A 27,230-nucleotide genomic window follows, 5' to 3' on the forward strand; every position below is an offset into this window, starting at 1 on the left:
TTACCCCCAGCTCTATCAGCAGCTGTGACTCCCGTAAGGCTTTGAAGCTTTAGCACTTCAGTGGCTAAGAATCATGGGATATGGGAAATGTCAGCAGTAGCTGAAGTGAAAATAACTCTGAAAAACACGTTCTTTGGCTGGTTTTGAAAATTATGCTTTGTTTTTTGCTCTCTGCAAAGCATTTTAAACTTTCCTTTACGATCAGTGGACTATATTTCATGTCTGTAAATAATTTGATCTCTATTGTCTTCAGCATAGCACTAGCTTTTTCTTCCTTCGGCTTATATCCTGTAATTGATGTCACTATTTGTCCATCATTCTGTGATTTCTGTAGGGGGCGACTGTTCGTAATGAAATGGACAGTGTGGTGATCAGTCGTATTGTTCGAGGCGGAGCAGCTGAACGGAGTGGACTTTTATCAGAAGGAGATGAAATATTGGAGATAAATGGCATAGAGATCAGAGGGAAAGATGTCAACCAAGTCTTTGATATTCTTGTAAGTATACCCTTGGGCTCATAGTTAATACACTTCTTTGTGTAAGTGATAAATACCACCACAGAACGATTGGTCATTTTGTATTTCATTTTCAGTAATTATAATACAGTTTACTATTCCAAGTGCTAACATTCATTTATAGCTTTTTTTAATGTTTCCTGTCCTACTTGTACATTGTACCTCCTTGCCACTGATTTGTGTTAAGATGATCATTTCTTGTGTAGTTTCCTTTATATTGATAGCAGTATACGTTCACTACAGTGGGTACAACAGCAACGATGAGGCAGTCTTAAGGTTAAATGCACAATTTAAGTAAGAGTAACTTAATGCTGATAAATAACTGCTTTATTTTCTGTGTGTGTGTGTGTGTCTCAGGCGGACATGCACGGGCTCCTGACTTTTGTGCTTATTCCCTGCACTCAAAGCAAACCCCCTCCTGTCAAAGAGTCTGTGGTGAGTTCGGAGTCCTGAATAAAAGCAAAAAGTACAGATTCGAAATGTTTCCGGCTAGAGATGTACGCCGTCCTGTCTAGTCTCATGAATTTGTCCGTCTTCCTCCAGACCCATGTGAAGGCACATTTCGACTATGACCCGTCGGATGACCCCTATGTGCCGTGCAGAGAGCTGGGCTTGTCCTTCCAGAAAGGAGATATTCTCCACATTATCAGCCAGTCAGACCCCAACTGGTGGCAGGCTTACAGGGACGGAGATGAGGATAACCAGCCGCTAGCTGGACTGGTACCAGGTACTACTGTGTGTCTGTCTCTGTGGCTGGAGTCTTTTGTCGGAGCTCTTTGTTGGGGCATTTAAAGACTGCTTAGTCAAACTCTTGGGGGCAAATGCAATAGATGGGTAGCTGTGACATTCCGCTGTATAAGCTTTTGTTCCACTCTGTACTCCATGATATGACTGCTGGTTGTTTTCCCTCATATCCCCCAATTTTTTTTTCCCACAGGGAAGAGTTTCCAGCAGCAGAGAGAAGCCATGAAGCAGACCATCGAAGAAGACAAGGAGCCTGAGAAGTCTGGTCAGTTCCTCTGCTCTCTACACTAGAACCTGCTGACTGTAAACAGCCAGTTTAACCTTATAGTTTGGCTAACTCACAGGACACCATTTTGTGTGTGTTTTTTCCACACCCACACATACATAAATTCCAAGTGAAAGATGTGTGTAAAGTAACATTTGTGTGTTTCTATACATTAAAGGCAATAAGCCTTGTAGCTCAAACATGTATTTTAAATTGTCTACAGGGAAGCTGTGGTGTGCGAAGAAGAACAAGAGGAAGAGAAAGAAGCCTTTGTACAATGCTCACAGGAATGATGGTATGGCCTGTTTTGCCTGTCTTTCTGTGAGTCTGTTATCAAATGTAATTGTGTCACAACTTTCATGTGCATATAAACTGCCAGCACTTGTAGACACATGTCTGCATGAAAGTGTAGTCACGGAAAACCAGCTGTGAGGTGAATCACATCACATTTTCTATTTAGGGCTTTTTAGTGATTGTTGCGCTCTAAAATGCCTCACTGAGATTGCCGACGTGTGACACCGTTTTGCGGGAAATGACATTTGCAGAAAAGTTGCAATGATTGGTCAAAATTGCAAGTCACACCGAATTCACAGTGATTAGTTGAATTTGTGTTAGTAGTTGCGACGACAACAACCTTGAGGGACTGTTTAATGGACTACGGATTTCTACGTATGTTATTTGTGCAGTACGTAGGCTATTTGGGGTGTGCAATATCACATTGTGCAAGGGTTGTGCTACATTGCGTGGAATGCAGCCAAAAGGGTTGTTCGGTCAAAACTGGCATTGGAAGAAAGAGTCAGTGTTCTACTATATAGGTAACTGTCTATATAGTGTATATGACAGCATGTGTTGTGTTGCATGAGAATATGTGTTGAGAGATTCTTTATTTCTGTATTTTGTGTTGTCTTGCTGCAGAATGGACAGAGTCCAAAACAAATTTCCCTTCGGGGACATTAAAGTATCTTTTCTTATCTTATCTATCTCCAAACAGCATTATGCTTCTTATTTTAGTATCTTTTTAGTCTAAAATTTAGAATAGTTGCTACATGATCATATCCGCTATAGTATAAAGGAAGTAATAAATAGAATAGGCTCCTGAGTGAGAGTCCTATATCCAGGAAGCATTTGCTGTGCTAACAAGAGAGAAAGATAAGAGAACGTGTACAATCTACCCTCTACACAGGCCTGATGACATTTCCATTCATAAAGGCTAAATACATCACTACATTACTACAGGGTGTCCGCGGGGTCTTAAAAAGTCTTAAAAGGTAACAAGTCAATTTTGCGAAAATTAAAAAGTCTTAATTGCCATTTAACAAGGTATTAAAATTTGAAGATATTTTTTTCAATATGAAAATCCTGTTTGTCCAAAAGTTTGTTTGCTAAAAGTGTAGGTGAACGTATCTATTTATAATGCGTAGCCAAAAATACTAGACAGGCAGAGAGAAGCGACTGCGATTCCTTTCTGTAACGTTAGGCGCGGGGATCCACCGAGCGCCTATTTCACTCTTAAATGCTCCAAAAAATAGATCCGTGCGAATCGGAAAATGATTTACAAGTAAAACAAGAGCGAGATGCGCCGCCAGCAGCGGAATCGGTAAGACAGAAGACAACAGGGAAAATTCAAGGAGCGTGTGGGTTTGGCTAACGTTTGGCTATTTAGCTAAATCTCTGCCTTTTATTGAAACACGTTGAACTTCTCATGAAGCCGATGGTATCGTCGGTGTCACTTTTTGTGAACAGATCAATCACTGGATGGAGGGGGATTTAAAAAAAAAAAAAGACAAAGTTTGATGTGCTGCAACAAACTTTATAAATGTTGAACTCATTGTTCTGCATAAATGGTTATGATTATTGACGAGTTAGTAGCCTGCCCGAAATCAAGGTTGGTTATCAGGTAGCCTGGAGCATTTTTCTTGCACAAAGTTAATGAATAAAAAACAACCCCAAACTTAAACAGCTGTAATTTGAATTATTGTGGTAAGTTATATACTATTATATTGAACATAATGAATATATTAATATCAAACTTACAGTTTACTATTACGTTAACAATGTACTTTTAACTTAATGTTATAATATTATACTAAGGTTCTTCATCACTCAGTTTATTCTCTTCATCTTTGTTCCCTCCTGCCCTATTTGAATTTTGTTGTATTGATCAAGTGGTCGGTGAAAGTTATCACACATATCATTGCGGGCAAGCTCACATTATCTAGTTTAAATCAGCTAAAACACAAAATTACACTGCGTTTCACATGATTTGCTGTAATATTGTGTACATAAACGTCACAGCTTATGTAAGACAGTTGCTTTTCGCAGGAAATCTGACCAGCCCTTCACATAGAGAACAATAGGCCCATACAGGCTGTTATAGGCAACTGGGAAAGTTGGTGAATGCCTCAATTTTTAGGTGGCGTTACAACCTGATGACATATAGGCAATAAATAAAGGTTATAAATATACTTGAATTCCTTTTAAAACTTCAAAAATATCCCTTTTAAAGGTGTGTGGCTGATTTAATCGTTATAGCTCAAAGTGGCGCGGCAGTCTTAAAATATGTTGAAACCGTCTTGAAAAGGTCTTAAAAAGGTGTTGAATTTTACTTCAGGATTCCTGTGTATATACCCTGTACTAAGATATATTTGTTATTCTTTTGTTGTTCTAAACAATTAAGATCAAATATTTATTACTGACTTGCTGGCCTACATCAGGATTAATATGTCTTGTCTATGTATTGATATGTCAGCATAGTTGTCGTTTCCTCTCTCCATACGTTCTAGCTCTCCTAGCTCCTAGCTTTCCTGTTTGTTTTCCTTTTTATTTTACCTCTATTCTTTGACATCCTCACCTTCTCCATCTAACCTGCCTTCCTACGGGTTTTCCTTTGGACCTTATTATAACTTTTTCATTGTGTTTCTATTGGCCCAGATATTGATAATGATGACGTTCTCACCTATGAGGAGATGGCTCTGTACCACCAGCCTGCCAATAGAAAGCGTCCGATTGCATTGATTGGCCCGCCCAGCTGCGGGCAGGCGGAGCTCAGGCAGAGACTGCTCAATAACCAACCAGAACGCTTCGCTGGAGCTGTGCCTCGTAAGACCTACAAACACACGCGCTGTACACTGTGTGCATATGCTTTTATGTGTTTGTGGAAATACTAGCCTGTGTGTGTGTGTGTGTCTGTGTTGCAGACACCACGCGGAGCCGGCGAGAAGGTGAGATGAGTGGCCGAGACTACCACTTTGTGTCTCGTCAGACCTTTGAGGCAGAGCTGGCCGCAGGTAAGATCACTGAATACCCCGATATAATTCTCAAGCTTAAAGTAAATTAAGAAAAGGGGTTTTACTCCCTGTTTACATCACACACAGGACGATGTCAGCTGTTGATCCAAAACTGAAAGGGGCAACAAAATCCAGCAATATTATTATTATTAGCATTTAGTACTGACCTATCCATTCACCCGTTTATCTACGGATTTACATTACTAATGTACAGACTGATTGTTTGTGAAAAACCTGTGGACATAAATGTTGAAGGACCCAAACAGTTTTATATTGTGTTAATTTCTTTTTATAAGCTATTTCAAACTTTCATGTATGTTTCCGTTAAGGCTGGGGAAAAACAGTAACGGCCTGCCGACATGTAGTTACAGTATCGCAAGCCTGTAACTAAAGTAGGGCTGCAGCTAACAAGGATTTTAGTAATCGAGTATTCTACTTATTTGTTTTCATCGATTCATTGAGTACTCGTATAAGAAGTACTTTTGCTTGCCTCTCCGTGGACTTGATGCCAGACCGGGTGCTTTCTGATCAGGGCCGTCGTGCTGTTAGGGTAGGCTACGTTAGTTTTGTTTTCCGGAGGACAGACTGTAACATTACAGGGTTGTTTGTTTTGGACACTTTCTTCTTTGTCCCTCGCTATTTTCTCTCTCTTCCTGCTCTTTGCAAACAGCGCCACCATAATCACGTCGTGTTCACCTGATCACAGCGTAAGCACCGTGCTATATAGTTATATGGATCAAACGAAGCATCGATACAAAGGATTTGTGTCGATGCTTTTTAGTAATCAAATTAATGGATAAATCGTTTCAGCCCTAAACGAAAGTGAGTGGAAAACCATCCCAGGGTCCAAAGGTTGGATAAAGTATCAATTTCAGACTGGAAGGAGAAAATGAAATGTTACATTACAAGTAGTTGCCAGCACATCCATCAAATGTGACAAATGACATTTCCCCTCCTGTGTTTTTCCCAGCAAAGCTGATCGAGTCTGGTGAGTTTGAGAAGAACCTGTACGGGACAAGTACAGACTCGGTGAGACAGGTCATCAACACTGGAAAAATCTGTGTGCTCTGTCTGCACACACAGGTTGGTACACACACACACACACACACACACACACGGCAGAGAGAGAATCTTTCCACTACAGAACAGAAGTTCAACAGCTGGTGGTTGAATCCTAACTTACGTGTGTTTGTGTGTACAGGCTCTAAAGGTGTTGAGGAGTTCAGACTTGAAGCCTTACATCATCTTCATAGCTCCGCCATCCCAGGAAAGACTCCGGGCCCTATTGGCTAAAAACAACAAGAACCCCAAGGTTCCTATCTAACTGACTACACTCTTTGTTTACACTCGGTCAGAGATAAATATCACTGGTGTTTACATCTCTAAAAAGCTAAGTAATGCTTTTGTGTGTGTGTGTGTGTGTGTGTGTGTGTCGCGCGCGTGTACAGCCCGAGGAGCTGCGGGACATCATCGAGAAAGCCCGGGAGATGGAGCAGAGCTGCGGTCACCTGTTCGATGCTGTCATCGTCAACACGGACCAGGACAAAGCCTATAACGAGCTGCTACGACTCATCAACAAACTGGACACTGAACCCCAGTGGGTGCCCTGCTCCTGGCTGCGCTGAAAACGCAGCCACACACGCCAGTCTGAGAGTGCACATTTGTAGACATTTAACAAACTGGAACCGTAAATGTTGTGTGAGAGTTCCGGCGGAGTGTCGGGCCACTGTTATCTGAGATTTTGAGAGTTGGAAAAGTCATCATGTTACGGAAAGAAATCTGTAATTTTACAAGAAAAGTGCTTACTACTGTGAGAATTAGCTGTAAGTCACAATACTACAAAAGTTGCAGTTTTACTTGAAACATTCAGAATTTCACTAGAAAAAAGTCATAGTATTTATATATCAAGTCATATTTTAGGGGAAAGGTGGTTATTTTGAGAAGACAATGCACATATATGTCACCATAAAATAGATTACATGTTTTGTTGTCCTGACAGTCCATATATTTATATTATACAGTTACTATTACATGGATTTGGACTGCAGTTTCACTTTTCTCTGACATTGGCAGTTCCCAGCAGTTACCAGCAGAGCAGTAGTATACTACGATGAAATTCTGCCTGCCTTCCTCTCATATCATTTCAACAAAGTCTTAATGTAATTGGTGTCATTTCATTCATATCAAGGTGCTCAGTGGTTAAACCTGTAACCTCAGCTCATCTATATTCCCTCGTTTGACACTTAAAAGCTGACAGACTGGCATCAGCTGTTTCCCATGGCTGGTTATAAATTTATTAAAAATCTAATTTTACAACTTAATTAAAAAAATATTACCCTTTTTTTGTAAAATTAAAACATAATCCCATATTAGGACTTTTTCTTGTAAGTCTGTGACGTAATTCTATGACTGTGTTCATAGCATGGGACACTTAGTTCTCGTAATAGATTCTTCTCAAAATATTACAACATTGTTCTAGTAAAATTGTAATACTATGACTTGTTTTCTCTATACTAATTTAACAAATTTTAAAACATACAACATTTTATTCTTGAAATGATATTTTTCCTGTAACACTATGACCCCATCTCAAAATATTACAACTAAAATTTCATTCTCATAATTAAACTTTTTCTTGTAATTTTATGACATTTTCTCCGGAACTAAAACTTTATTACAACAACAGTTGTACAACAGCACAACTAATCGCAACATAGCTTTTATCTTAACATTAATTAATACTATGACTTTATGCTCAAAATGTTCTTCATATCTCAGATTTGAGTTTTTCTTACTGTTGACCCTGAAACGTTGTCACACTGCAGACAGTAGATACACAGCATCTTCTAGAATGTATTGACCTGGTGTCACTGGTATTGATGAATATAAACTTTTTGTGCGTCGACTGTCCTGAAAAACACTGATCTTGGATGGTCCCTACTGGTCCATACTGTTTTTATTTAGCAGTGATATTTATATGAAACTGGTGTCTTTCTTATCGTCACCAAAATATGGACCTGGAAAATACTTTTTTTTTGTCTGCTTCACCTAAAGAGTTATTCTTTCTCAGAATTGTGAGGTCTTAACTATAATGCATCCTTCGACTTTACACTGTGATCATTTCAACCATTATGATTTTAAATATTTATATTACGACAGTCAAATTATTTTTGCTCTTTGCAGTGCCGAGAATCACTGTAAGCATTTGATTTTGTATTCAAGCAGCTTCATTTTTTTATTGAATAACTCGGGCGTGGCGTGGTGTTGGTCCCGAGCACAAAACGTGTACAAATGAGGCCCCTGTGAGGAGTAAACGTGAAAGTCTCACACACGGAGACGTCAAGTAAAAATGTATGTCCACACTGAGCCACCACATTTATTGCTATGAAGAACACGCGCCCCCCCCCCCGCCACACACACATTCTGTACAACACACCGCAGCAGTGGATTAGACGCTGACTTTCCCCTGTTGAAGGGAGTCCGGCGATTTATGGCCTGAAGCTGCAGCCTTCTGAACACTGACTGACTGACCGACCGACTGACTGACTGACTGGTTGAACGGCTGGTTTCTTGACTGGCTCGTCTGTTAAAGTGTACATTATTGCAATAAACACTAAAATAAAGGACATGGCACTTGATATTTCCTGGCTGTTTTTTCTGACTGCCATACGACAGACTATCACGTCAGCTGACTCTTTCTGTCCTGTCTGATCACACTTGAGTAGAAACGACCTCTCAGCCTGAGCCCTGACTGTTTAGAGGGTAACGGAAACGTGAACGTTGTACTTTGTAGATGTGCTCCTGATAGGCACATGATGCTGAATTTATTATATATTTAGTGTGTGTGTGTGTGTGTGTGAACGGATGTACGTGTGTTTGTGCCTGTCTTTGAAGACTGAAGTATTATTATGACCTGAAGTAGACCTGACACCACATCACTGTTAATTCTGGGTGGAGCATTTATATATTTGTAATATTAAAATAGATTTATGAAGTCCAGAATGCACCAGTTGCAGGTTTCACCTCCCTCACCTCCCTGCCACTGGTCCAGGAGGAGGAGGGGCTGAGTGAAATGAACTGTGTTGAATGTGAAGTTAATCGATATCACTTCTTGTTTATCAGACATCACTTCTTCCTGAGAAAATTTGCTTTTTGTATGAATATTCACAATGAATAAATAAATAGATGATTGATAGAAAATGACTCATGGCTCATTGTTTTGTTTTTTTAAGGTTTCTTCAATGACAGTTTTTTTCTAAAGACAGACTGAAAGTTATGTGTAAAAACTCCTGAAAGTTGAATGGAATTTGGCATGGTGTTCACATGCAAGGAACAGCTTCTAGCAATTGAGACTGAAAGTTCATGTATGAAGTGTAGCATCTCACTTCAAACCACACAATCCACGTACTAGCTTTTCTGGGGCTTTCAATCGCATCCCATGGTTTTCATCAGTCAACTGAACAGGCTTCGATGACTTAAGTGAGGAACACCACACCAAAACTGGTTATCATGTACTGTAACTGATGTTCCCCAGTTCTTGTCGCTCACACTGTTCCAAACGGCAAGAATACGTTAGTTAAGAATTGTAGAAGAAAAGAACACTGTCACCTCCAACAGATCCAAGATACAAGCAGCCAACCTGGATCATCTGGTTGGCAGTGACCTCCAACAGAAAGAGATGGACACAGCCGTACTTTTTACTTATGAATTCTATAACTTTTAATGTAAAGGCCCATGGTCCAGCCACTCTCTGTTCACCACAGGCTGTGTGCGGCTAGCTATCAGCTCATCATTATAAGCTACATGTATGTTGCATGTGCTGGACGTGCCCTATTTGTTTGGTTGTAGACCTATGATCTTTTTAACCCAGCCCAGAAACTTAACTTTGGAATAGAAATCTATTCCAATCCCAGCTGACATCGGGCGCAAGGCGGGGTACAACCTGGACAGGTCGCCAGTACATAACAATAAAATAAAATAAATCTAATGAAGCATAAATGTACAGCATGCAATAATTAACCGATACAGACCTACTGGATAATGCAGGTGGTAACTGTAATTATTGGCATTTAGCCAGATATATTTTAAGTACATTGAATTCACAGCACTGTAAAATGGCATCACTTTATTTCTTGTCTCTCTAGAGTGAAATAACTAGTAGACCTGACACCATATCACTGTTATTATTCTGTAGAGTAAAACTGAACATAATTCAAAATGCACCAATAGGATTGGAGGGTCCGCCCTCTTCAATTCCACCCCCTTATTCAGTGCGAAATAACTCAACTTTGGAAAAACTACATTTCACAGTAGCTTCCGCAAAAGCTGAGCAGTCTACTGTGGGATGGCTTTTTGACGTAATATAAAGAGGCCACAAGGCGGCGCTGTTCTCCAGATTATTGATGCCATGCGTGACCTTTGAAGTGGGACAGTTGTCTCAGTGGACTGCCAAGCCACACTCCCCTAGATCCAGCATCAGGGAGAACAAGCTCTGTTTCTCAGAAATACTTTACCTTCATGGAGTGAAGTGTTTGGTCTGGTCCTCAATATGAAGTTGGTAAACTTGCTGTTTCCTGTCTGATCATGTCAAATCAAAAGCACACTCTGGGTGTGAGTCTTCCAAAGAAAGATTCTCCTGGTCTGATCCTTCACTCCTCCACATATCATCACGTCACGCTGCACTGATATCAGCATAAAAAAACTCACTCCAACTTCCCATGAATTTCCTCTGTACAGGTCAGTAAACATGGCGTGTTCACTAAATATTTCACATAGATGGTAACCAGTGGCCTTCCACAGATGTTTAAGACATAATAGTACAATTGTCACATAGTCAAATACCAACATCTACTCATATAAATCCGCTGTGTGGTTTGGTGCAGGTTCCTCACATATTTGATTTCATGTCACCAGTCAGGCCTACTCTTACTTTGCATTTGGCCTTTGTGTGTTTTTTGAGCTGAGCTGATCATCTTTCCTTTCATTTTCAGCCGGTTTGAAGAGCAGTCAGAGAGTCTCAAGGCAGAGCAAGAGGTTTACCCGCAAAGTATGCGTGTGTTGGCTTAAAGGGAAAAGTCACCCTAAAAAACTCAAACACTGTAAACACGGGGGGAGGGGGACTTCAGCATTATTTACCCTGCACTGTTGAAGAGCTACATGGATGGGAATGCTCCTCACGTCTTTGATAACCCAGAGAAAGCGATTGACTACATACAGAGACTTAAACCAGCTTCATCTGACATCCAGAGTTCATAGAATAAACTGGGAAGGCACTTGCCTTTTTTTTCATGGGGTTTGGTTACATGAGGAACATAACCATGAACGACTATTTCATTTGACATCATCATAAGAATCAGATACATTCTGTAGCGATCAGATTGGTCAGGTGTTTTTTCACTACACAGACAAGCACAAGCAAGCAACGGTTGCAGTTCTGATCGGCGAACATGTTCAGTTTCAGTGCTTAGTTTAGAGCAAGACAAACTCACTTTAAGTCAGGGGATACATTAGGGAAACTATAGTCGGTTACAGTAAACAAAAACAAGCAAATTCCACAATTTCAGCAATACAATCTCAAGCAGGAACTTTGGTACCTACGCCCAGTAATATCAAAGAGTTTTTTACACTTGGCTTTATAGATCAGTTTGCTGTGCTACTGATAAGGAGATTAATTATTTTCTAAATGACCTAACCCTGCCTAAACTCAATAGCAAGCAACAAGAATATCTTCAAAACCCCATTACGGAAAGAAAGTTCTTCCAATGTCATTCAGATTAACATGATCCAAAAAATACACTGGCTCACTGACAATAATGGAACATTTAACTAGCCATAGTAATGTTAGTGACACCTGTGCATTTAATACTATGACAGCAAAAATGTCTGCTATGATAAAAAGGTCTGTTGTTCATGGCTAAGCACTGTGAGGTGTTATTATTGAAATCTGTGCTTGCTAAATGTGTAGGTAATTTTCACCTAGCCACATATCTGGTAAACTATCTGTTGGTGTGTTGTCTAGTGTCAAAAAGTAAAAAAAGAGTATGCAAAACACTGACAAACCTTATAAGACCGTAACATTAATTTATTACCAACACCCACTACATTACCTAACTGAAAAGTGATTTTTATTTTATTTTGGAAACTCACTAGGACGCTTAATATCTTGTTCAGTCTCAACTCTTCGGTTGGTTGAGTTAGTCTGGCGGCGACGTCAGAAATGACTGCACTGTAATTGGCTGATTTATCACTGAGGGCGGGAGTCGTGTTTCTTGCAGTAAACGGATTGGTCATCACTCCTGTCAATCAATTCTTCTCTACCTCTGGTCTCAGTCAGGTTGATGGAGAGGAGAGCGGTTGGGAGACGTGGTGGAGATGTAGCAAACAACGGAAACAACTATTTTACCGCTCCCTGTTTCCCCCGAACGTGTATTTTAATATTTTCAACTTTGTTTACTTTTCTTTTGTTGTTTCACGGCGGTTTCGCCGCTTTACGGTCCGAGTCGTGTATCCTTGGTAACGCGAACAACTGTCCTGCGAAGTTTGGATCAAGTGTTTCTTCGGACGGAGCACAAACTGGATATTTACCCGCTAAACCAACGTAACTAAGTCCGCGGTGCATATGAGCGTTTGATGAACTATTTCGAACAGTTTTTATTCATATTTAAGTTGTTTTTTTATTTTAAACCCATTGTTTAGGGAAGCGGGACAGCGCGAGACAATAGTGGTGTGAGAGAGGGGAAAGCTCGTGCAGGGGGGAATCGATGCCTCGCGGGGGCTTTGTTCTGTCCTGCATTGAGACCTACCGCGAGCCTGCTGCGGATATCGACTGATTGACCGGTGGCTTAATGATTGTTTGGTGACTGATACGCGGACTCGGGAGCCCTTTGTAGCCGCCATGGATGTGACTTTGTCCGAGTTGCTGGCCACTTTCATGGAGTCACCGCTGGTGGTGTGGGTGAGTGGGAGCAGCACGCGCACACACACAGTTGTGAGGATGATGCTCACGAACTGCTGACCTATGTCTCTGTTTTACTTTCCCTCTTCATTTTCTCTTAGAACTAACCGACTGAGCAGTCGAAACAAACAACTTTGACCTCTATTGTGCCAATCTGCAGTGCTTTGCTCTCTGCACATTAACATTAACCCGTGGATTGACACTGCTCAGACTGTTACATTGCAGGGACAGGGGGAAGGTTTGTCAGGGGAAGAGCCTCAGATTAAATGAGAGATATTGGTTGATATTTCTGGGACTTTCCAAATTTAGATCTCGTACTAAATATCAAACCGAAAAAGTTCTTTCTCTGCTTCACTGGTTACAGCTGCAAGTCTAGGGTTTTTTCCTGTTCATCATATTTTGCTGTTAAAATGCTGATGCATACATTTAAAGACTTTCCTTCATGCAACCCAAATAGTCTCTGTTTTGGGGATTTTATCTGACTTGCTGATGTCCTAGGGGGGACTGTATTAAAAAAAACGGTCACTATCTGCATTGGAGCAGCAGCTGATATTACAAATCTAGCCAGGTTTCAAACACAGACTGAGCAAATAATTGGTTAAAACTAACTGAAACCAAATCCAGAGCAAAGCAGCATCCTTTAACCCACCATAAACATCAGGCGTGGGTTTTTTGTGCACCATATTATGCATATGTTTATTTACAGGCGGATTGTTTAAAGCACTTTTCGGTGCACTTAAAATGCTTCACAACATTAAAGGAAGGCAAAACACAGAAAGGATGTAAACGTTTGCTTGGGACCCATTTGCTCTTCCCTCTGCCCAGTATGGGCTCCCAGCCCAGACTACGACAACCATCAGAGCAGTCATCAGGTTATTAACTCTGTGGTACTTCCTGTTTCCCTGTAACCTCACATCCTGTTGACCTGACCTGTCAACCAACAATTTTTCCCGTCTTTGTTGGACACAGACAATCACAGTTAACACAGCCACACAGTAGAAAGGCGACGCAGGGCAACTTTCACCTGACTAGTTCCTTTGTTTTTCAGTCCCTTTTTTCTTTATTTGCACATCCAAGTCCAGAGAAATGGGGTTTGTGACTAGAAGTTTAATCCCCAACTGCTCCAGTGTTCAGCAGATCAGACTGTGGATGGGCTGGGCAACTTCCAGCTGTGTCACTGTGTGAGTGTCAGCAGGGCGTTCCTCACAGAGAGCGCATTACTCTCAGTAAAAATAAAGTTTGAAAAACTATGTAATGTCATTTATATGGCATTTTTATTGCCAGTATAGCTGTTAAAGAAAAGGAAAGGTTCACATTAGACATCACATCTTTGAACATTACTCACATGCTCATATAGAGAGAGAGAGAGAGGTAATTGGTCACTGTAATTGATCCTGCTGTCCATACAGACATGAAGAGATTAATTATTAGAATTGATTAACTCAGACTCAATCAATCAATTCTAATCAAGTAGGAATCTTTAGTACAAATTTTCTTCTTTGTGTTACTATCCCTCTGCTGCAGCTCGGAAAGGAAACTCTGACCGTGGAAGCACAAGGACAGATTTTCACACTATAAAGACTGTAACTTGTAGTTAACTTCTCGTTCTGTCTCTAGGTACAGACGTTGGGTCCTTTGGGTTCCTGTGAAGATGTAGGCTCAGATGAGCGGGTCAACATGTTCATGGAGCTGGTGGACGGCGTCTTCCTGCATAAGATCATGACACACATGTAGGTAGCACCGTACAGAGTGAGAGTATCACATTTTATTTGCAGTGTCTGGAGTGGGTATATGAGCGGTAAGGTAGTTAATCCAGTGTTTCCTGTGTGTGTGTGTGTGTGTGTGTGTGTGTGTGTGTGTCTGTGTAAGTGTGTTTTGTGCGACCACATCCTGACTCGCTGGTTTCAGGTTGTAAACGTCACAGCCAGATGTGCTGCTGTAGTCTGCATCAAGAAACACAGAGAGAGCATGAGTCAGATCATTAACAGTCCCTCCAGAACGGAGCTGCTATAAGACCTGGTGAGCTGCACCAGCAGCAGATCCAGTTTATGCAAATTTTAATGACTGTAAACATGACTAAACATGTTGACATGCTAAACTAAGATGGTGGACATGGTAAACGTTATATCTGCTGAACATCAGCATGTTAGCTTTGTCATTATGAGTATTTTAGTTTGCTGAAATTTAACATTTAGCTCCAAGTAGAGTCTCACAGAGCCAATAGCATGGCTGTAGACTCGCCAGTATACCCCATCAGAACTGCTCGCCGGGCGGTCAAATAGCTTAAGAACAATAATGAAGTATACCTACTTGTATGGAATCTGAATCTTCTTGCATCCAGATGGCTCGCTGTCCCCCAATCAGACCACATGTTATTGTCTTCAGAAACAATGATGATCAAGCTATTGTTCACCACACACTAACTGGGGAGGGGGTGATTAGGACTTGGTAGGGGTTTATGGAAAAGTGGGTTACGGAGGGGTAGACCAGGATGGAAGCGCTATGAAAATTAAAATAAAGCCACTCAGAGACAGCTGGTGAATCTGTAAACCTATTATTATCACTGACCATTCAAAACAAATACTGAACTGGGGCAGGAATAATATTGCAGTTTAATGTGGGACTCTTATATACACGGTGTTGATTGGGAAACACTCTGGACAACGCTAAATGTAGCATGCTTGCTGCAAATAATTTGGAGTTAAAACATTAAAAATAGTTGAAACACTGAAATAGGCTTAAATTAAAGTGGTCAGAACATGGTGACTGACAGGACTTGAGATGGATTTAAAAAGGGAAGAGCTGAAAGAAGTCAAGTTTAAGTGTAAGCTCTGAATAAAGTGAAGAGTGAAGTTCAAGTAAAAGTGCTGAAAAAAATATTCTTATTCAATAATTGTTGAAATTTTGCCTTATTGTAGGCAGTGAAAAATGATACAATAACACTTTTGATAACCGGTTAATTGTGAGTCAATTTTCAAGCAAAAATGCCATCGTTCTGTGGTTATAGATTCTGCAGTGTGATGATTGGTTAATTTTTCTCCGTCTTACATGAAAGCAAATTGATCATCATTGGGTTTTGGACTACTGTATGAACAAAACAAGCCTCACGGAGATGTCACCATGTTCCTAGATGTTTCCAGGAGACCCCGTCTTAATGCTAGCTCAGCAAAATGGAAGTCTCTTTTCCTGCATCTGTGTGTTTAGAATAGTTTCCATTAGAGCTGAATTGAGGTCTGACATCAAACTACCATCGTGACAGTCATAGTAGGTCAGCCAGACATCGTTACACCCCCCCCCCCGTTCACATGCAAATCAGTCTGGCACAGGCTGACGTGTGGATGTGAGCGTAAATCCTTCTACAGCACAACCGTTACCCTGGTGTGTGTGTGTGTGTGTGTGTGTGTGTGTGTGTGGTGTGTGTGTGTGTGTGTGTGTGTGTGTGTGTGATCTTTCTCTTAAATAGTCACGAATAACGTCAAACTAAGCGCTCCTGTGGTGTGTGTGTGTGAGATCTTTCTCTTAAATAGTCACGAATAACGTCAAACTAAGCGCTCCTGTGGTGTGTGTGTGTGTCTCCATAGTGACCCCAGCCCAACCAATCAGAGGCTGAACAAGAATGTGAACAATGATGTGTCGCTTCGCCTCCACAACCTGACCGTTCTCACCAGACACATCAGGACATACTACCAGGTATACAAACACATGGCGCTCGCAGACTACGGCAACACTCACTGGTCAAACTGCACTACAAGCAGCAGTCCAGGTTGTCTTTATTCTATGGTTAGGAGATGCAGCTCTTACTGTATCTTCATTTACTTTGCCTTGGGGGTGCAAGTTTTAGCCATCATCATTGTTATGTGTGTCTTGTGAAATGTTTTGTTCAGCTTGAAATTTTCTTGTCTTTTTTGATGTTTTAGGCAATTCACAAAGGAGAGTTTGCAGTTTGGTGTTCTGTAAAACACACTAAACGCCCCCAAAAACATATAGGAATACATTACCAGAAATTCTGCTTTCTTTTGAAATCAATCAACTTTGGATTTAAATGATCCAGAAATGGTAAATAGCACAAGAAGACATGACAAGATAAGCAACATTCACCCAGTCTTGACACTTTTTACATGTTCCTATTGCTACAAAGTTCCCTCCTACACTGGCCTGTCTGGACTCATTGTAGCCTTTTAAATGAACTTGTTTGTAGCGGTGAGGGTGGGTGGCTGGGCGAGATGAGTGGTTTATGGAACCATTGCTGAGATCTGTTTTTGATGTTTTGTTTGGAGCTTGCTCCTTTAGTGGAGGAATGCTGTGTTCAGCTTGGATTTACAGCTTTTACAGTACAATGGATTCTAATAGTGGTATATTTGTAATCTAAGGAACTTCCTGCAGCTTAATCCACTTCTCTGATGTCATTTTACAGCTACAGCGCACACTTAAAAGATTTGGGGGAAGTATCACCAAACTGTCAGACTCAAGTTTCCCCACATCAACAGATGGGACACTGGATGCCTTAGATTTTTGACAGACAGACAAAAACGTTTAAAGCAGTAATTCGAACTGTGCATTCAGACTTGTAAATGTAAATGCTCCGTACTTGTATAGCGCCTTTCTAGTCTTTTCGACTACTCAAAGCGCTTTTACACTACATCTGCATTCACCACTCATACATTCACACTGAGCCTAAGTGCTCAAACAGAAACTAGCATTCACACTCATTCATACACTGGCGGAACAGGGGGCAAATCGGGGTTCAGTATCTTGATCAAAGAACACTTCGACACGCAACCAGGGGGAGCCAGGGATTGAACCGCCGACCTTCCGATTAACGGCCAACCCGCTCTAACTCCTGAGACACAGCCGCCCCAAACGGCTTCCTAGCATTAAAAGCTTTAGATAATGTATGCAAAGTAGCTTTCTGTTTAAAAGTATAATATAAATAGGGCTGCAGCTAAAGGATTATTTTAGTAATTGAGTATTCTACAGATTATTTTATCGATCATCGAGTAATCGGATAAGAAATACTTTTGCTTGCCGCACCCGGTACCGGGATCAGCTGTGGAACTCATCAGTGTAAAGTTCCAACCCAGAGTTTGGACACATTTTTCTCAGGCCTGTCTCTTCTTCGGCCCTCGCTATTTTCTCTCTCTTCCTCCATTTTGCAATCCGCCTCATCAAATCACATCATCTTCACTTCCACAGCATAAGCGCGCTGTGCGAAACAGTAAACACAATATAGTTATATGGATTAAACGAAGCACCAATTATTTGCATTGATGCTTCAACATACAGAAAGTTGCTTAAAAGTTTTTAGAGAGCCCAAAGTTTGCATCTAGTTCTACAATCCAAGTTTATTTTCAGTGCTTCTTAATTCATTGTTCAAAGTAGGAGGTTTTTTTAAAGATAAGGTACCAAGCCAGTAAAATAATGTAACATGAAGATCATTATTATCATACTATGTATTATCATTATACATAGTCATTATTAAAGGGAGATCTATCTTAAAATTTTTAATAAAAAATGATTTAAGGTGGAGTATCACTTTACAATTGGCTGGCTGTGCACTGTTACTTTTCATAACTGTCAAACTTGTAGATTGTGCGCTGTACAGATTGTACAGTCATTCACATCAGATGGGCATGAAATTCTGTCTTAGTATTACATCCAATGACATAACACACAGAATGCTTCAAGGACCTGACAGAATCGGGCACAGAGAGGAATTCATTTTGTGTGTGTACTGCCTTTTAGTTTGTGCATCTGTGCTGATGTCAAGCCCGTGATGTAATCTGACCATCCTCTCAAAGCTAACCACATCCGTGGGCATAAATCATTTGTGCATGTGTGTGCATGCATGCGTGTCTCTTGTATAAATCAGAGATGAGCTTTAATAAGCACAGGTGCTGCAGTCATGTCCTGCTGAAACACACACACCTCTGAAATCTCCAGACAGTGATGGGAGTGTATTGCTTGTAAAGTTTTTTTTAATCTCCAGGAAGATTGGGTAGTGTGTTCCTGTAAACTATGTGTCAGTTGGCCTGTCACCTATGAAACAAATGATGCTATAAGGTAGGGTTGGGCCGATGGACGATTGCATCGTCATTCCTTGATATTCAGTAAATATATGTGGTGATAACCGCATTTTATCAGTGAGCACAGCAAAGTGTCTGAAAAGGACCTAAAGAGGTGGATGCATAATTCAGCAGATGAAATCTTGTGGGCTACCTGCCGAGATTTGCATCCACCTCTTTTCTCAGCATAAATGACCGTTATCAGCCGCGAGGTGCATGCAAATCTCGGCAGGTAGAATTCGGCACAACACCGGCATCGTGATTGTAAACCCTCCGCCCAGCACAAAAATTCTCAAATGTTCACGTTGTACGACCCTGTGAAAGCAGCTTTTAATGACCACAAACATTGTTATTATTGTTTTTAAGTACGCTTTGCACCTGCCTCGGAATTCTCTTCTCCCCACACTCTGACACACTCACACACACCTACACCTCAGGTAAACGCCCCGGCTTGCCCCGCCTCTCTCTGTCTGTCTCCCCCCTCAGTATGTTTTATAAAGTTGCCTAAAAGACTGAGAACTCGTCTTTTTTCCGTACATTTCCACCCGCGATCCGTTATCACGGCAGCAGGTGAGCCACACGTCTGCTTTTTAATGACGCAGCTGATCAAACAACTGAAACCAACATCTGTACCCTGTGTGTTCACTGCTGCTTTATCTGGCCCGTACGTAAAATATCTACCGCTACTTGGAACGTAAGTTAATAGTCTACCAATTTTGTTTACCGAGTGAAGTCTGTGCGAGAACACATGCACATAAGACGACTGGTGCCCCCCCCCGCGTGCATGCGCGTGTCCGATGACATCGTCTGATGGAAATTTTGTAGACATTGCCCAACCCTACAAAGAGAAAAAGAGCATATCATCATTGTACATGTAAAATTTTGCTACGTAAAAAAGAGAGACAATTAAAATGATAGAAAAAAAACATTTTAAGCTAAACCCATCAATATTTCTGGATAAAGAGGTCATAGAAAGAGCACCTGGAGGACAGGCATCCCTCGTTAGAGTGGAGATGTTTAAAAATAAGTTTTTCTAACTTATTTACTTTGATTAATGTCCATTGTTATTGTCCCTGCTTACCTGTAATCCCCACACAGGTGTTTTCACTTGCGTGAGTAATTGTACTTTTGTTGCACCTATGGTGGGGGGGTTACATCATCATGCTGTTAGCTCCCAGTGCAGCTCCACCCTGAGCAAAGGTCTAATCAGCCAAAAAAGTGAAACACTTTTTAAATACAGCTTTCAACAGAGAAAAGCAGTCATGTTGCAAACTGAAACTCTTGCCTGTTGTCTTGCCAGTCTGTTCTCTGCACGCAGGCGTCTGTGCTATTTACACTGGCGCAAAGATGGTTTCCCAAGAAAGAAACACCATTGTGTATATCATTTGAGAGGGATATGACAAGTCTTTTCTTGGTCAAAGTATTTAGCTCATTGCATCACATCATTTTCATACAGGTGGGTTCATTGTGAATCACCATCCACCCATTTATTGAACCACAGCTGAGGTTTATAGCGGCCAACACAAATGCTTCATTTAAGGCTTGTCAGTCAGATATCATTAAGTTGATTTTATATCGTCACATGACCAGTTCGGGACATGAGCAACTGCATTTTTTCCTGTGGTTATTTTCATGTAGAAACTAGATGTGTTTGTAGTTAGATATTTTGATACGTAGTCCACCAATATGGGCAAAAGATAGATTTATAGAAAAGAATCCCAATTTAAATTGACTCACATTCAGATAAAAATCCTTGAGCCATACCAAATAAAGATGGCCATTTTCCGCATACACCAACTACGCGGGCGGAAATAAGTACCTGTTGATGTCTTCCACAAATAAAATCCAAAGTTTGACTGCACACACAGGCACTGCATGTCCACACAGTGTGTGCATGAACACACTTAAAGATCACCCTTCATTGAACACGCTCATGTTTTTGGTGAATGGTGAACTGAACATATCATGAACAAGTTAAACTCAATATAAACTACCACAATAACAGCAAGGTGGACATATTATGAGGAAAGGTAGCGCAAGGAAGGCGGAACTTAACTTTCACTTCCCTGCTGAACTAATACATTGGTGCACCACTAAAGAGAGAGGGAAAACAGGGGAGCATAGTCTGTAGAGGAAAACAAAATATGGTGGAAAGGCCGTTCACAGTTATTATACAGGAGGATGTGATGTTCGGTTGTTTGAGCTGGACAGCACGAAGGATCTTGATTTTATCTCGATGTGGACACTAGAGACCATGTGTAAATGTAATCGGGTTCAAATCACACCAAAATACATATTTTAATGGCAGGTATAAAGGCGGGCAGGGGAATCCATCCTGATTCCATTTCGTGTGTGTGTGTGTGTGTGTGTGTGTGTGTGTGTGCGCTCTGTGAAGTGGGTCATACTGGGGAGTATGGGGTTAATCTGTCCATGTTGGTTAATCTCTAACCACAGACAAATACCCTGGCCTTAACACACACTCAACCACACACACACACACGTGCATGTTACACCTCGTAGTATAACCTTAAGTCAATGAATTATGAGCTCTAGAATGAGACTAAGTTTAGGACCAGCTGGAGGAAGACACACACGCACACCCTCCACCTACCCAAGCAACCAACCATGGGGCTCAGCAGTGCCTTTCCCCTAATTAGATGATGTCTCAGTGGACATACAGGCTGGTCCAGTGAATCCTCCCTGTCTCCCCAGTGACAAAGCACAAACCGACGGTGTGTGTGTGTGTGGGGGGGGGGTCCCTTCTGTTTCCTCCCTATTGTACAAAACACAGTAACCTGATATCACAAGCGTCTGGGTTTTCTGGTCCACCCAAGTGCTGAATTTAGACAATAAAATACCATTTAGTGGTTACAGCTTCTCAAATGTGAGGATTACAATATACAGTGTTTCATATCGTTGGTGCTTTTGACTGTTAACTGTCAACAAAAATAAACAATTTTAAGACGGTTCAGTATTTCCTGATGCTTTACAGGCCAATGATTAGACAGGCTGCAGCCTCACTACTTAAATCCCACTGATACATACTCCCTTTTTCACACTGTATCATTAAAGGAAATAAGAAGGTATATATTCATAGTAGGGCTACAATTAACCATTTCATTATTGATACATGTGTCAGAAATGTTTTTATTCATTGATGAATTATTTAGTCTCCACACTGAAATATCAGGCAATAATGAAACATGCTCTTCAAAATTTCCTAGATTCCAATGTAACATCTTCAAATAGCTGTTTTTGTCCAGATCCCAAATATATTAAATGAACAATGATGTAAGACAGAGAAAAGCAGCAAACCCTTGTTTGTTTCAGCTCCAGTTTCCACTGTGCATTACTTGTCAAAATGCAATACACATGGCAATTGCATGACAATTAATGATGGAAATGATGCAGTGTATAAACAGCACACCCAGATATCGGACATGTGATGATTTGGCGATCGTGTCACACAAGACCTCACAATACAGTAACTACTAAAAATCAACTCAAAAAGCCAAAGTTTTGTCAGGTTACATCAGACATCACTAGCTGATAAGAAAAGCCAGGAAAGACGTTTGTTTCAAAACTTTTTCTCCGCTCACTCTGTCTGATCAGAATGTGTGTAATACTTTTGAGGGTGTCTGAGTATGACAGCTCTTGCATTTAGAAACTCTGACTCTTGTGAAAGAGATTTTATTGTTGTGGAGTAACCGAAGCAGAGCCCTCCCTCTCACTTTACCACTCCTTGGTTACTGTGGGAACTGCAGAACAAAGCCCTAAAAGCGTACATGGGATGTTTTGAACTCCATATCCTCTGACTTACTGCGTGTACACACACACACACACACACACACACACACACACACACACACACACACACACACACACACACACACACACACACACACACACACACACACACCCTGGCTGAGTAGATTGGAATATTCAGTGTGTGTGCATTGCTGTATGTGTATGGACTGTGTATGATGTGTGTGATTTTTATTTTAACTAACTTAAGTTTGTGTGTGTATTGTCATCTCCAGCCCTTTTGAGGGAAGAACTGAGGGCTCACAGACAGTGCTAATGTTCCCTGTGACAATAGAAAAAAAACAAACAGAAGAAAGGAAGAAGAGGAGTTACTATGGAGGGAGGAATGAGCCTTCACTTGTGTCCCTGAATCTGAACTCTCACCGCCCTCTGAACAGAAATTAGTACACGTTTTTATTTTTAAGACACCACGAGGTTTTGTAACATATTCCAGGACAGTCCAACACGGAGTCCAGTGTTTCTCTCTCCACTATTTTGCAATGCGATTTTAATCTGCCACGGTTGTTTTATTTTTTGGTCCTTTTTGTCTGCCACTCAGTTGAATATTGTATCCTACTTATCAGATTTCAGTTAAATTAGATGGCAGAAGGAATGAAGGACTAGATTTTGTTGTGGCTTTGCAGATCCTGCAAAGGGACTACTTACTAAGCCATTTCTAAAATACAGAAGAGGGCGGAACAGAAACATAGTTTTTCACTATTTGTACAAATTTCTTCAAGACTTGACATCCATATTTGGCGAGTAAGCCTCCCAATATATAGTTATTTGTTATTTAAATATATTTCATGCATTTTCTTGTAACTCGCTGAATTTGACTTTTAATTCTTAAACACATTGTGCTTTCTTCTAAATTTGGCTGCACGTGCACAGAGTGATCTTGCAAAATGTCATCGCATTTCAACCACAAGTGGCCAACCACTTTGGTCTGACCCACATACAATTTTGTGTTGTTTAATCCTGGATCATTACTCAGTTTCTTTATTAACTTCATTGAAGTCTCGATTCTTCCCATCAGAAAACATGTATGATGACGGCCTGTAAAGCCCACAGGTATTTTATGTGATCTTTATAAATAAATGTGACTTAATGTAACTGAAATGATCGAGTACAGAGCTTCTAAGGACGAGATGAGAGGGTTTAGATTTGGTTTTTAAAGCCTTGAAAGTGCTGAGAAAGTTGTGGAACACAGAACCCAGCGGCTCAGTTAAAGGCTGATCTCCTGTTAGCTGCCGCCATTTTATTGATCTCGAATTAGAAATGTGAGCCCAGTGTGCCAGTGGGCCATGGATTTAGGCCGTGTGTGTGTGTGTGTGTGTGTGTGTGTGTTTCTAAATGGGTCAGTGTAGCAGGCTGTATTGATCCCTTGTCAGTTTGACAGACTGCAAGTGTTAGATCCTGCTGATAAAACACACACACACACACACACACACACACACACACACACACACACACACACACACACACACACACACACACACACACACACACACACACACAGCAAAAGTCAGAAAGAGAGATTAGACATTGACTTTCACCTAATTCACACAGAAGTAGTATTTAATGTGTATCCACTGATATAGTGCTTGCATAAAAATGTTTCCATACAACACAGTTATTTAATGCAGGTAATATGAGCCAAGTCTCATCTATATTAAACAACCAGCTGGTCTGCACTGACCTAAGCCGTGGCATCAAAACCATAATAATTTTTTGTTGACTAATATGAACTAATGTCAAAGGTTGGATTTTAAAGTTGAAGACCGTTGACTGCTGCATCTCTGTTTGACCAGCAGAAAGGCGCTCCCGTGTGGCTAAATGAATCATCTGGGAAGACACATACTCCATCCCTTCCATTGTATGGTCCTTTAAGAGCGCACTCTACCGCTATTGAGTGCAAAACATTTCCTGTGCATCTAGCGACCTTGTGGACATTTTCTGAGTGGTATGTCATTCCCAGGGGGGGGCTATCTTTGAAACAGCGCCTACAACATTTGTGTTCCATACTGTCCTTATGTTTGTAGCATCTGGTGACATAGCTATCAAAGCCACTAGTACAAAGCCACTACGCATTTTGAGATAATCTGAATCAGCCGATAGCTGCACTCACAAGGCTGATAGCTACCATGTCAGTGTGGCTGCTGTGGAACCATGTTGGCGCTCCCCCTTGTGAGTTTTGGGAAGGTGGTGAAAAAGTACGTTTGGAGCCCTAAATGTCACCATCATCTTTTCTAAATGTTAACGCGTTTCTCCGATCCTAATCTAACAGCATTACTGGCTTGCGTTAGATATATATTGTTATGCTGTAGAGAATAATGCATCTGAATGACGTCACTTCTGACAAACTGTACCCCACTCTCCCTTGAACACCAGTCACGTTCTGAAATCTGAAATTATATATCTGCTGTCGGCAGATAAATATCTGCATTGGCATCGGCCATTGAAAAAGCCATATTGGTTGACCGCTAAAAGCCACACCGATTTTCTGCCTGTGCATGTCGTGTTGCAAAACTCAACTCAACGACCCTTGACGATGCATATTTTGAATTATAAAGCCTATTTTATAAATTGAAACGTGAATATGTTGTGTATTCAATTACACCCTTTGTAACTGATGGCGCATATCCACTAACTGAACAATTAATTATTCATTTTCCAACAGCTATTCATTAGTTAACCATGAAAAATTAAAGCTAAAATCTAACTAAAATGAACACTCACCATCTACTCAACAGCTTACTTATTTGTCAGAGCTTGGACTATTTTCAGACACGCTAGTGTTACAAAACGTTACATTCTTACAGTTCGCCTGTTTATAATGCTCATTTGTGCAAGTTTTTTGCTAATGTCAGCATTAAGATCAAAGCACAGCTAAGAATAAGTTGGGTATGTTGTATTTAGTGTAGGTTAGATTGATAAAAGTTGAGCTCAGCCTGACGAGCTTGAGACGTCCAAAAATGGCCCAATATGAAGTCTTCAGATAACAACATGGCTTTCGCTCTGGTATCACCCGTGAAATAATTTTTTTTGCCCCACAGTGGTAAGAATGAAAGTGCAAAGGAGTTGCTCTTTGAGAGTATATTTAGTGTTTTGTTAATGGTTGTCGTTGCAATGTGACTTGATAAAACAAACTTCTTGTCAAAGCTTCCAGACGGACAGTGTACTCCCCGTTGTGCCTTAAAGATCTGGTAGCCAGCTCACATGTTTTATTCACACTGCACAGAGTGTGTGTACCTCCTGGTGTATATGCCATGTAACTGTATCTGCAGGTATTGCACTACCTCTACATTCGCTGCCTCAAAGCTGTCAGTGCAGCTCTGTCACGTCTCTGTGGTGTAAGACAATAGTGCGTTTATTTGCCTGGTTAGCAGATGGCACTGTAGAGCAGAGCCCTCTATCTCAGTGAGTGATCACAGTGACCAAATACATACACTGGCATATTGAAGAAATGTGAATGGGGCTTTCCAGCCCATATTTACTGTGGAAACATCACCACCTCACACATGAATTTTGATATCCTTCCTGATTGTGAGAAGGTATGTGGAAAACTGCAGGTGTGTGCTGTGTTTGTGAGTGCATTATTCCAGCCAGCCCCTCCCTGCTGACAGTCACTTCCCTCATCCCAAAACACCCAGATCTAACACACCCACACACACACACAACCCCCCCACCCCCTCCCAAATTTCCCTGTTCCTTAGCCAGGGACCATCAGCATGTCTCCTCCCATGTGCCCTTTCTCTAACCCGATTGACCTTATTTCCCTGTCATGTTTCCTCATCTCAGAACAACTTGTTTGGCGGACAAGTTACACATTTTCATAAAAACACTGCACCTCTGCCTCCTTTTTTTTGTTCATTAGAGTTAATAAGAACATTTTTTGTGTTTTTATTTTTTAATGAATGTTTTTGTCCTGTCTGGACCATCAAGTGTGTTTTGGGAGTCAGGAGAGGATTTTCTGGCATGGAAAGCATTCCCTCCTAGTGTGCTGTTTCTTTCCAGAGAGAGAGAGAGACACACACAGACACAGAGTTTCCTGTTGGCTGCTCGCCTATACACACATGCACATATGTAGACACACAAGTCTGAGTCAGTTGGACAGCTGATTCATTTCTACTAAATGTGTTTTGTAGAAATTGGCAGAGACCGTCAGCTCTGCTTCCACACTCTGCTCTGCTACAGTCTTCTTCTGTGCTCATTATTATGCTGATTTTACACTGTATTTTCCAAGAAGTCCTGTGACATCTTGTTTGACTTTCTGTAGGTGTCATTATTCTTTATTTTATACTCTACAAAAACAAAAACACTTCCTGTGCCATGATCCTAGTTGGGATCTACCTGCTAAAGTTGTTGCTAATTTTAGATGCATTGACATGACTCATATTAGAGGCTGATTTTAGCGTATCACAGATATTTAGGCGTATAATTTGGCCATAAAGCTACAAGAAAATTGCAATACAGAAATGCCAAAGATATAGTAGAGGAAATTTAGAATAGTGTCTCCATCGCCAGAGAGCACTGACAAGTTTATTTATTAATTGTAAAATTACTAGGGATGCACCGAATGTTTGGCCACCGAAATTAA

General features: G+C 40.9%; 2 protein-coding genes across 7 annotated transcripts in view; both read left to right on the forward strand.

Annotated features, from left to right (window-relative positions):
• The window catches only part of pals1a (protein associated with LIN7 1, MAGUK p55 family member a), a 38,984-nt gene extending 29,971 nt beyond the window's left edge, over positions 1–9,013 (forward strand). The window contains exons 8-17 of one of the 2 annotated variants that reach the window (XM_046063661.1): positions 335–496; positions 872–949; positions 1,058–1,241; positions 1,452–1,523; positions 1,747–1,818; positions 4,449–4,622; positions 4,721–4,810; positions 5,781–5,893; positions 6,012–6,122; positions 6,259–9,013. In XM_046063661.1, the coding sequence (XP_045919617.1) occupies positions 335–496; positions 872–949; positions 1,058–1,241; positions 1,452–1,523; positions 1,747–1,818; positions 4,449–4,622; positions 4,721–4,810; positions 5,781–5,893; positions 6,012–6,122; positions 6,259–6,435 (1,233 nt within the window). In that variant the 3' untranslated portion in view covers positions 6,436–9,013. The remainder of the gene's footprint in view (positions 1–334; positions 497–871; positions 950–1,057; positions 1,242–1,451; positions 1,524–1,746; positions 1,819–4,448; positions 4,623–4,720; positions 4,811–5,780; positions 5,894–6,011; positions 6,123–6,258) is intronic. The other variant, XM_046063662.1, reaches the window with a different exon arrangement.
• Positions 9,014–12,141: 3,128 nt separating this feature from the next.
• Positions 12,142–27,230, forward strand: part of ccdc88c (coiled-coil domain containing 88C) — a 46,721-nt gene continuing 31,632 nt past the window's right edge. For 3 of the 5 annotated variants that reach the window (XM_046062083.1, XM_046062086.1, XM_046062085.1), the window contains exons 1-4: positions 12,145–12,407; positions 12,506–12,764; positions 14,382–14,494; positions 16,346–16,454. In XM_046062083.1, the coding sequence (XP_045918039.1) occupies positions 12,705–12,764; positions 14,382–14,494; positions 16,346–16,454 (282 nt within the window). In that variant the 5' untranslated portion in view covers positions 12,145–12,407; positions 12,506–12,704. Of the gene's footprint in view, positions 12,765–14,381; positions 14,495–16,345; positions 16,455–27,230 lie in introns of all 5 variants that reach the window. The other 2 variants (XM_046062087.1, XM_046062084.1) reach the window with 2 other exon arrangements.

This window comes from Micropterus dolomieu, linkage group LG11, assembly GCF_021292245.1.
Source record: "Micropterus dolomieu isolate WLL.071019.BEF.003 ecotype Adirondacks linkage group LG11, ASM2129224v1, whole genome shotgun sequence".
NCBI lineage: Eukaryota > Metazoa > Chordata > Actinopteri > Centrarchiformes > Centrarchidae > Micropterus > Micropterus dolomieu.